The 12394-nt window shown below is 30.6% G+C and overlaps 1 protein-coding gene across 1 annotated transcript in view; it reads left to right on the forward strand.

Annotated features, from left to right (window-relative positions):
• LOC127724880 (alpha-mannosidase 2C1-like) overlaps positions 1-11323 on the forward strand; it is a 54257-nt gene extending 42934 nt beyond the window's left edge. Inside the window, exons 26-30 of the mRNA XM_052231882.1 lie at positions 385-494; positions 2662-2741; positions 3465-3610; positions 4931-5040; positions 8325-11323. Of these exons, the coding sequence (XP_052087842.1) occupies positions 385-494; positions 2662-2741; positions 3465-3610; positions 4931-5040; positions 8325-8448 (570 nt within the window). The 3' untranslated portion in view covers positions 8449-11323. The remainder of the gene's footprint in view (positions 1-384; positions 495-2661; positions 2742-3464; positions 3611-4930; positions 5041-8324) is intronic.
• The last annotated feature ends 1071 nt before the right edge of the window (positions 11324-12394 follow it).

Genomic DNA, 12394 nt, shown 5'->3' on the forward strand with positions numbered 1-12394 from the left:
CAATCCGTTCCTGGCAATAAAGCTCAATAAACTGTCAAGTATTAGGGGTTTGTAATCCCTGTTGATTTAAAGTTAATATTTGGTTAATATAGATATAAAAATGATTAATGATCTTTTGCTCTTCAACATTCTTTTAATTAAATTTGATTATTAAGCAGGAAATGTTTGTAAATTAAAGTAGCAAATTGTTTTATATTTACTTTTCACCCTTGCTCTCCATGGCAGCTAATGAGTATTTTTACTATACTTCCCAACAAATGAAATAATTTGTATTCAATTGTAATTTAAAATCAGATTCAGACTTTTTTTTCTAAAAAGATGTATATTGTAATAATGAATTTCACTATGTTTTATTCAAATTCAATTAGTCTAGCTTTTTTACAGGTCTGTGGACACAAATGGGCTGATATATCAGAACATGGTTATGGACTGGCAGTGATGAATGATTGTAAATATGGCTACTCTTGTTTTGACAATGTTCTTAGACTTTCTCTGTAAGTTGTATAGTATTGTGGAGCAGCTCTTACAAAAATGTATTAGAGATTTTAGAAAAATCAAAAATCAAAATTATTTGAAATATTAAAAAAGGTATTGAAGAAATAGTTTTCAATCTCAACCTAATTTTTAAGTGTGCTACAAAATTGGAAATACAGAATTTAAAAAAAAAATCACTTTTGAAGTATTTAAGCTTGCATACCTGTAAAAAATCTTTTTTCAGGAAAATGACATAAAAATTTAATGCATTTAGAAAACTCACAAATGACACTTTCTATCATGTTGTTTAACTCTGTTAATGTTATAGTGTTGTTTGAGAGATGATTGTTGGGCATTTGTCTATGTCCATTTAGTATTAAGAAAAATCTTCATCCATTGGATGCTTTTAATCCAGTTAACGTTTTCCCTGCAAAAATGTTCCTTTGCTGCACATTAACAGAATTGTTTAAGAAAGTAAGTTTATTTTCTTTAGAGGTGGCACATATATATATATATATATATATATATATATATATATAGATTGCCTAACAATGTAATTTTAACACACTATTTAGTATGTAAATATAAGAATGTTTAAAATATTTACAAAATGATGAAAATAAACACAATATTTCGCTAGACTAACTAGCTTTATCAAGCGTGCATCTATCCAGGTGAAATAGAATGTAGATGATAAGAAACTTTTGCAGCTCAATGTATATGTTGCACTTGAATTTAGCTGCCTTGAAAATAATACATAATTTGGATGAAGTTCAATTTTTTACAAAATTGGTAGTTGAAGTTAGCAACGTCCACTGGCCAATATTACAGGATAAAAAGGACGATGCTGTGTACTAAATTATTCTTTATCTTTCCTGTATCTTTTCTCATCTTTTTCGTTAAGACCATCAGGTTCTAAAGTGTGGAGTTGGTGGATCCAAAAATTTTCTCTTCTCCTTCTCGCCGTGGTCTTTTTATCCTATAATATTGGCCAATGGACGTTGCTAACTTCAACTACCAATTTTGTAAAAAATTGAACTTCATACAAATTATGTATTATTTTCAAGGCAGCTAAATTCAAGTGCAACATATAGATTGAGCTGCAAAAGTTTCTTATCATCTACATCCGATTTCACCTGGATAGATGCACGCTTGATAAAGCTAGTTAGTCTAGCGAAATATTGCGTTTATTTTCATCATTTTGTAAATATTTTAAACATTCTTATATTTACATACTAAATAGTGTGTTAAAATGATGCTATTTATAGGCACTTATATATAATATATATATATATATATATATATATATATAAAGTATCATTGATATAACGGAGTAATCTATAAATCATATAACAGATGATAATTTTATGAATGTTCATTTTCCTATAGCCTTTTTAAATAAACACCAATATAAATGTAATTTTAAAAACTTAATTTCAATTGCATTCAAATTTTTTTAATTTCTCTGAAAAGCTTGGGCCATCAAAGGTCTACATTTTGTAAAGCCTTTAAATACAAACAGCACAGTATACGTTTTTTTGTTCCACTACCAAGTTGTAAACAGATACCAGAATTAATTTTTTTTATCCAATATAGCTATTGAATAATTGTGGATTCAATACTAATTGTGGAATACCATGTTTTGTGGTAATAGGTAAACTACGAATTCAAATGATTTATGAAGTAGAAATGTTCTATAGGCTTGTATGAAGATTTTGGAAAAACATAGAACTCAAATATCTGTGAAAATATAATTTTTCCTCAATAAGCTAAAAATTGGTATCTACTGAAAAAATTAATTCACAAGGGTCAGAATTCAGGGTGTCATGTCATTTTATCATTTTTCCCTCACTTTTTTAATTGCTACAACCTTAAGTAATAATGTCTGGATTTTTCAATTAAAGGGAACAGCAAGCTCTAATCTATTTATATGCAGAATCCAGTGATTTTATGTCAGAAAATTTGCCTTGTTAGGAATGAACTAGTCAAGAAGATATTCCACTGATATGTCCTTGGATTTTTTTATGAGTTTTTGTCGTTACTCAATTTTTTTCAAAAATAGAAATTTATATTTGTTAAAATAGAATTTACTTTGTTATCCAGTGTTGGCAGTCATCAAGTCTTTTATTCCTTTTAAATACAACTCTTAAATATTTTAAACTTTAAATAACCTGCTATTTCTTCAAGGTTGAGATCACCGAAAGCTCCAGATGAAAAGGCTGATATGGGAGTCCATCAGTTCACATATGCTGTAATGCCACACAAAGGTATAGTATAGTTAGTTCCCAATCCACACATTGTATATTTCAGGTATTTAACATGTTCAAACTTCTCTATAGTACTAGGTCACATCTCTGTAGAAACTGAAACCTATACAAAACAGATATCATTGTGATAAATTTTATATTTCAAGATTTTGCATTTTTTAATCAAATATATGGTAGAAAAGTGCTGGGAGAAGAATCCCATCCATTTAATAGTTGTATATTGCTTTGAATATTATAGTTTTTTCATTCTAAGTGTATAATTTCCATATGTGAGACTTATGGGAAAAGTTCAGAAGGTACAACTGGTATCAAAACCTGTATGGGGTATTGAAAAAAAAATTGTCTATTCTTATTACTTTCTTTTGGCTTCAGTTTTATATTTATAATGACAACATAACCTGCAGTCTTTCACAACATACTTTTAAAACTTATATTGGTAGTTCCAATTTCATTATGTTTAATGGGAAAGGAAATTAAAACAGGGCGCAAGGAGATTTTTTTGTGTCAAAAACTAATTTTATTCCATTGCAGATTGCAAGAAGAACACCAAAATAGACTGTAAATAGTAATTAAATGTAACGATTCTCTTGCAACAGAAGCAGGATACTAGGAGATGCTATGTGTATACTATATTGATTTTACTTTGTTTGTTTTTTTTTGCACTTTTCCTGTATTTGTTCAGTAAAATGGTTGATGGCAAGATGATTTTTTTTTCTTTTGTAGGAAGTTTTCAGGAAGCTGGTGTAATACATCAGGCTTATGACTTGAACTGTCCTATGTTTACAACTGAGGTTCAGGGAGAAGTTACAGAGTCCCAGTCATATTTCAAGGTGGACAATGCACAAATCATATTGGAAACTGTAAAAATGGTAAGTTATGTCCCCTTTTAGAACATAGGAGATTAAGTATTTTAGTTTACAGTGTAATCAATATGTTATGCCATCAATTTATTGAAGAAATAATATTTATAAATACATTTTATGTGGCACTGAAACCTATTTCACAGTCTTAAGTTGTTAATGTTGCAGAATGCCTTTTTAATTAAGAAGTGAATCAGTCACCTTCAAATTTTATCAAAGAAGAACTTAAAAATCTAGATCTTCAAGAATCATCAATTTTGCTTTCTCAAACAACTGACAAATGTAATACTTTTAGAAGAAATCCAAACTTGGCAGGTCATTAAAACTGTGATTAAACTGTATAAAGATCAATATAAAGATAAGGAGATGTGGTATGATTACCAATGAGACAACTATCCACCAAAGTTCAAATGAAGTTAATGTAAACAATTATAGGCAACCGTACGGCTGTACCAATAATTTCTGTCCAAGGGACTAAATTTTAAAAAAAAATTTTATATTTTTTATTGTTGTAAAATGTACAACAGGACACTAGGATAAGCTTTGCAGAAATAAAAACTCACATTTTAAATTTGGGTACCATTATTTGTTTGCATCATTTAATGAAATCATAATTATTACCAGGAAACACTTGTGCCCATTCGCAAAAGTAACTGCACACACAAATTTCTGAATGTACAGCTAATTTATATGTAAGGTTTGTCTTCCCCCATTTTGTACTTGTTCTGTCAACAATCATATGGATTGCTCTAAGTCTTAGATTAACATCAGTTAACTGAAGTGAAATTGTTTCCAGTAATGACAAATGATGTGGTTGCAACACTTGATTTATACAGTAACTGCAACAAAGAATTATTGAACAATTTTGCACTTCCACATTTATAGAAAGTATTTGCTTCCAAAACAAAAATTACCTTAGTCAGACATAAAGGTTCCTTCCACACAGTTTACACTGATACAGATTACATGTTCTCATCAGAGTATTCATTTTTGATTTCAATGTTTTTCTTAAAATATACGACCCATTTAGAGTTATCAATATTATGAAGAGTTGTTGTAAAATATATCAGCATTGCAACAAAATTCATCAGGTGAATATTAAGGTAAATATAAGACGTTGAAGTTATAAAGCAAACTGGTTCAACTGGGAAATATTGATTTCTTTACAAATATTTGAAAATAGCTGATGTATCTAAAATTCAGATTGCTATGGTCTGTAAAAAATTGTTGGAAAATAAAGCATTTATTATGTTTAAGTGCATTCTAGGCGTGGTTTTAATTACTATTTTATTTTTACACTCTTTAATATAAAAGATAATTCTGATTTAGTGTGAAGATCAAACTAAGGACAAGACTGTTGTATTGAGATTGTATGAGTCCCATGGTGGAAAAGGGAAAACAGTACTCACATCTTCACTACCAGCCAAAACAGCTCACAGGTAAGTAATGAGATTGAACTAATCATGATATAGTACAAGCTTAAGTAAACGGACAGCAGAGCTTTGTATATTCAGTTGGAGATACAAAAGCTGTTATACAGAATACCATTCTTTCAAACAATTTTCTAACATGCTTATAAAATGACAATATGGTGCATTTGACTTCCATGGAAATACAAAAGACATTGGACTATATTTTGTTTTGTTTATTTTCTGTTTCATGAATTTTACAATTGTGGTCTTGTGGCAGGATGCTCATCTTGAGTGGAGGGAAGTTTCCACTTCTTTGATTTGATTATAATCAAAGACCTTAAACTTGATATTTGCTGTTGTTTGCTGCTGTGAATACCTGATTTAAGATTTAAGATTTGTTAGATTGGAGAATATTGTCCTTCTCTGGAATGTTACCATGTGAGTTATCAAATTGAAAATCTTTCTTAGAGTGTCAGTCTGGTTCAAAGCTGCTTTTAAATAATATCATATTAGAAATTTCTCATTTTGAAATTCTCTGTATGATGAACTTCCATCCATATGTTTGAATGTGATCCATCAACTCATGTAGTCTTATTTGTATAAAAGTAGGTATGGGTGTATATCAATAAGACAGCAATCCAACAACAACAAAACCAAGTGACATCTAGAAATCCACATATAGTCCTAAAAATGTACATGTTTCTTAATGTCAAAGCATTAATTGCCTCAAATCAAAAACTTGTGAATAAATTTAGCATAAAATATTAAAGATCTGCTTTTAACACCAAATTATCCAAATGACAAAAACGTTAAGATATGATAAAAGACAACTGCTTCTATGCCGTTTGAATTATTGTAGTGACCAAAGTTCAAGATATGATTAACTTTTATTTGATTTGTAATGGTACTTTTTCTTGAAATTTGAGATTGTCCAAAATAAACAAAATCTGAAATACAAGCTTCATCTAAGACCAAGTTCATTCCTCGAATACCTAGTACACATTTTAATACTTTTCAATGTAAGTAAGATTCCACTTTAATAAAGTTTGCATTATTATATAAGTTTTTAAGTCAATTTTAGTACACAGAGAACTTTGTAGTCATAGATTATATATATATGTTTCATCTTATGAATTTAAAGAGATGTTTGGTAAACTACAATGAGACAGCAACAAAATATATCAAAGAAACCAACAATATATGTATACTGTACAGTTATCAGTCAGCATACTATTTTTAGTGATGGACAGCCAACATTTAAAGCATTTGATCAATGCAGGTTATAATAACTTCAATAATTTACATCAAAGATCTAACATATTCTTTAACAATAAATAAGAAAAAACGATAACAGATTTATTTAAAGCATCTTGTCAGTTACAAAATGTTCTTTAATCAAGTTAAAATATAAAAATAAGAATATGTGGTATGATTGCTAATGAGACAACTCCCCACAAGAGACCAAATGACACAGAAATTAACAACTATAGGCCACTGTACGGCCTTCAACAATGAGTAAAACTCATATTGCATAGTCAGCTATAAAAGGCCCCAAAATGACTAATGTAAAACAATGCAAACGTGAAAACCAAAGGCCTGATTTATGTACAAAATACTGAATGAAAAACAAATATGATATACAGCAACAAACGACAACCACTGAATTACAGGCTCCTGACTTGGGACAGGCACATACAGAATGTGGCGGGGTTAAACTAGTTTGAAGGCGCCAACCCTCCCCTAACCTGGGACAGTGGTGTAACAGTACAACATAAGAACAAACTACAAAAATCAGTTAAAAAGAGCTTTAATCATCAGATGGATACAAAGCAGAAATACATCTAACAAAAACACAGAGTGGACGTGGCAGGGTACTTATACATCCCCACAACAAAAAGACACTAAGTACAGATCTGAGAGTACTCGCAGTTACTGACAGCTAGTTCAAAGCCAATAACAACTAATAAAAAAATCATGCATCTACGACTTAAATATCAATCAGTACACATCCAACATCCAATGGATTTAGTGTAAAGACGTCTTTAACAGTCAAGAGAAAAACATGACCTTGTGCAATGCCAAGATACTGGTATCAACAGATTGTAGAGTCATGAATGTGCTTATGTATATAAAAATAATATTTAGTATGATTTTAATTTACTGAAAACAAAATCAATATTAATACCAATAAACACAATATTCAAAGATCTAATTATAGTGTTGAATTGGTAACCTTTTAAAATAAGTTTATTTAAAGGATTGATAAGTTTACCCGGATTGAATCTAAATTTCTGGGCTCGGTAAACAACATCTCCGTAAAAATTAGGATGTGCTAATTAAAAAGCTTGAATTAATAGAATATTAACAAAAAGTTGTAAATAGTTCCACTGAACTCTGTGTTGGCCCTGTGATTGCTGCTGTCAATGTAAAAGTGTAATGTTAACTATAAGAAGTGAGTCCATTTATTAGTAAAATACTGAATTAAAAAAACATCAAACTTTTTCTTCAGATGCTTTTTCTTGATCTTGGAGATTAGCTTCTGTACAAGTTTTCAAGGTTTAAAAATTTATGATGTTAAAAAATTTTAATCCCAGACTGACTGTAAATGTTAAATGTAAAAAAACTAAGTCAATCTATCTGTAAAATTCTAAAAATGAAAATAAAATATATTTTCAAAATTTTGCTTCAGGCATTTATCTCTTATTCATAAAAAATCTTCTGCCAAAGTTTCATAAAATTCTATGAAGGTTTGACAAAGTAATTGATGTATAACAAACTTAAACCCCAGACTGTACATGTATCTACTTGTTACCTGCAAAATACTAAGTCCTTTTATCAGTAAAATACGGAAAAATGAAAACAAATATTTTCATTATTTTGCTCTAGATACTGGCTTTTGATAATAAAAAAGCTTCTATTCAACTTTAGTGAAATTCCATAAAGGGTTGACAAAGTTATTGATGACTGAAACACTTTCACCTTAGACTGTATCTAAATGTTAAATTATAAAAAAAGTCCATTTATCAGAAAAATACGGAAAAAAGAAAATTAATATTTTCAAAATTTTGATCTTGATACTGTCTTTTGGTCATAAAAATGCTGCTGTCCAAATTTCATAAAATTCCATGAAGGTTTGACAAAAATATTTATGCCTTAAAAAACTTTAACCACAGACTAAACCCAAATGTTCACACCAACGCCGAAATCTAGGATCAATTTGTTTTGCTTTCACAACATAAATGTTGCAGGCTCACCAAAAATCACTTTTGTTTATTTTTACTTAGTATCTGAAGACCTTTTCTTACTTTCAGATGTAATGCTTTGGAAGAAATTATAGAAGAAACAAATAAATCAGTGGCAGGGATAGAAGGGAACATTCATCTGACATTCCAACCATTTGAAATCATAAGCATAATGGTAGAGTTCAATCTTTGAGTTCAGCTTGTTTTTGACTGTCTTGATATTTTTGTAGTCTTACTGGGATTAGTTGCTTAGGCCACACTAAATTAATTTCTAGTTCTTCAGACTCTTTCCTTTGAAAAAGGGTAGTGAGAGAGCGAAATCTTTTCATTTGTTTTTTTCTGAAATTTGATTTTTGGCAGGCTAAAGAATTTTTTACTAGCGAGCAATATTATTTTTGATATATTTTTGAAAAAAATTATATGAAAAGAATTTTAAGCAAGTGGGCGATTAGAAATTTACATAGTTTCGGTGCTTGATATTTTATATATCTCATATCCTAGTTCTTATATTAACCTACTTTAGTTCTCTATTTGTTCTCTAACATCCAGTTTAATCTTTTCAAAACATTTCCAAGTTCCAGGTATATATACATGAATATATGCATGTGGACATTGCTCTGTGTTGAAGGCCATACCATGAACTCAACAAATTTGGTCTCTGGTTGAAGGTTGTCTCATTGACAATCATACAAATTCTTATTTTTAGAAGATTTTGTGAAATGTAAAGGCGGATTATAATGTGTTAAATTCAATTACCACATAAACATTCTTGTCAAATTCTATGCTTTTAACTAGCTATAAAATCAGGTTCAATCCACCATTTTCTACATAAGAAAATGCCTGTACCAAGTCAGGAATATGACAGTTATTATCCATTCGTTTGATGTGTTTGAGCATTTGATTAGGGACTTTCCTTTTTGAATTTTCCTCGGAGTTCAGTATTTTTGTGATTTTACTTTTTTCTAGTATACATAATTGTTTAGGGGTCAGCTGAAGCCAGCCTCTGGGTGCTGGATTTTCCCTTAGTGTTGAAGACCCATTGGTGGCCTTGGGCTGTTTTCTGCTCTTTGTTCAGGTTGTTGTCTCTTTGACACTTTCCTCTTTCTTTTAATATAACTTTGTAATGATACTAGCAAATATAAATAAATTTTCTAAATTTTTAAGTAAAAACCTTTATTCCAAAAAAAATAATCAATATAATAGTTTCAATTGAGGTGCCATTTCAAATTCATGTACCCTCAGTTTTGGGATTCTCTTTTATTCTTATGCATGTTATATTGTCACAATTTAAATCTTTCAATACGGTGACATCGTTGCTTTGTTGTTTGATCTTGATAGGTATACAGTGAATCATTCAAGGATATTACTACACCAAGCGTGAGTCAAGTAATTCACTTAGTGGGACACCCCTTACAATATCACTGAAAGTTTTAGCTGGTTCTTCTGCTGTTTGAATCTTGGTGCAAATATCAAGTGGTAATAGGTTCCAATCTTTAATTGTATTTGTATGAAGCAGAATTTTAATGTGTCTGTTTTTGTTTGCAGTCTCAGGAAATGTTGGCCATATAAATGGATGTTTTTGGTTGTCCTAGATGTTTTTTTCTCAGTTGAGTTGATCAGATCATCATTAACAGATGATAAGTTGGCTTGACCGTGTATGCCTTTGTAGGAGAGGATAAATCTGTTTTGGGTTCGATGATCTTTTAGGGATGGTAGTTGCAGCTGGTCATTAAATAGCTGTCATATTTCCTGGGTCGTAATAATTTGTAGTTTGATGTTTTTGCACAGAGCACTTCCAACAAATTGGTAAAAGAATTGCCCAAATCATATTCTACTGATGTGTTTGCCTGCATTACCACTGTAATTACAAATATTCCACTCATGTCTTACGTTAGGAATGATTATCATACTAAATTTGGCAGATGAAATTGTAACAACAACGTTGTGAATGTTAGATCTAGATTGTTTTTAATGTCAATTTCTATGTCTGCATGGCGTTACTTTCAAACGCACAACTGATCAAAATTTTTGTTTCATAAATTTAGAGATGGACGCGCGAGGCTCTGTACTGGACGTCGGATTTTTAAAAAAGTACTTTTTTCTGGTTGACCTTTCACAAGTCCTGGGAAATCAGACGAACAAGGTATTAATGTGGCGTGGCCTTAGGTAAACAAATGAGAAAGATATTATATTAGTGTTATGATTTTAGCAATCTTTGGAGGTAGTTTTGTTTATATGTATTGTACATGGCAACATGCCTGTGTTTAAAATCAATAACAGTTGCATACAAATTGCTGTTTGATAATTTTATTTTTCATAAATTTTGCAAGTTCTAAATAATTTCACTTTTAAAAGTTGATTAAATTCTAAAATGAGCCTGCTTCTAATATCAGGTATAAACATGTTTTTTTTGTAGTTTAACTTCAAAATGAAAAAGAAGTGAGGACACATTGCTTCAAACAATTGCATTATATTATGTATTTATTACTTGAAAATGTTTTGACATTCTGAATGCTGTAATCAAGATAAGTACAAAGATATTTTTTTCCTTGATATACTAAATTTGGATATTCCATGTTACCCTTGCAGTTATTGGTTTTTATAGATATTTTTTTCCTTGATGTAGTTAATTAGGAGACTTCCAGTTGATGTCAGATAAGAATGGTTTCTATAGAGATCTGTTTCCTTGATGTACTAAATAAATACTTCAAGGTTAGAGAATTTTTTGTAGAAGTACAAATTCATATACTTCAAGTTGACCTCACAGTAAATAATGGTTTCTACAGATTGTGTACTTAGAAATAAATGTTTATAAACTTTTAAATTAATAGAACATTATTTTATGAGTTTGATTTTGATTCTGATTTTTACTTCAATACTTATTGGTTGATTAAAAAAATAAATTTAAACATTTATTTCAATGTACAAAATCCATAGAAACATTATTAATTGTGTATTCAAATTGAGGTACCTGAATTCATCAAGGAAAAAAATACCTTGTATTTACTCTGATGACTGGGTTGAGAATTCCAAAACATGTGGATGTAATAAATTGATAATACCTGCAATCCTATAAGTGTTTAAGTGGCTTTGGTGGCCGAGTGGTGTAAGTAGTCGAACTACTGTATCACTAGCCCTTCAACACTAATGTTGTGAGTTTGAATCAGGCATGTGGCAGGTATGTTGGACTCAAATTTAATTGACCAGGATTGCCAGTTTTCCTACGGAAGGTTGGTGGTTCTCTCTTGGCACTTCGGCTTCCACCACCAATAAAAACTGACCGCTAAGAAAAAGCACAATAGTGCTGAAAGTGGCGTTAAAAATAAATCAATAAAATTTAAAGTGTTGTGTCTTTTACTATGTAGCAACATTCCAGCAGCGCCTGCATACGGAGTATATATCTCCCAATTGGTACGATATTCCCGGGCTTGTATTTCCTATCATGATTCCCTTGATAGAGGATTGCTGCTCACAAGGAAGCTATTAAACCAAGAGTTCCAAATGGTGAAGTTGAAATCATCCCTTCGTAAATTTTACGGACACCATCACGAGTTGGTTGACCATTATGGAATAACCGTTTCACAGATGATATCTGATATGTTCCTAATGTCGTAACTACAATACCCTTCCCTTTTCAAGAATGTGACCTACCGAATTAGACTATTTACCGGATTTGTAATAACATTGGCAACACGACGGGTGCCACATGTGGAGCAGGATCTGCTTACCCTTCCGGAGCACCTGAGATCACCACCAGTTTTTGGTGGGGTTCGTGTTACCTAGTCTTTAGTTTTCTATGTTGTGTCATCTGTACTAATATTTGTCTGTTTGTCTTTTTATTTTTGGCCATGGCATTGTCAGTTTGTTTTCGATCTATGAGTTTGACTGTCCCTCTGGTATCTTTCGTCCCTCTTTTACTACTTTTATCTTATTTAAAAAAAAATATGAACTGTTATTTTTGTTACCATCTGTGACTTCAGATGAATCTTGTCGTGTCTTAAAATTTGGCTTCAGGAAAAACTGAATAAAAGTGGTACACTTCATTTATTGTTCTTTGTTGTCATGATGACCAGATCTTTATATAATAATAATATACCAGTATAGTCATTTAAGTTAAGTACACACTTTACTAATGTTAT

This window comes from Mytilus californianus, unplaced genomic scaffold, assembly GCF_021869535.1.
Source record: "Mytilus californianus isolate M0D057914Y unplaced genomic scaffold, xbMytCali1.0.p SCAF_14, whole genome shotgun sequence".
NCBI lineage: Eukaryota > Metazoa > Mollusca > Bivalvia > Mytilida > Mytilidae > Mytilus > Mytilus californianus.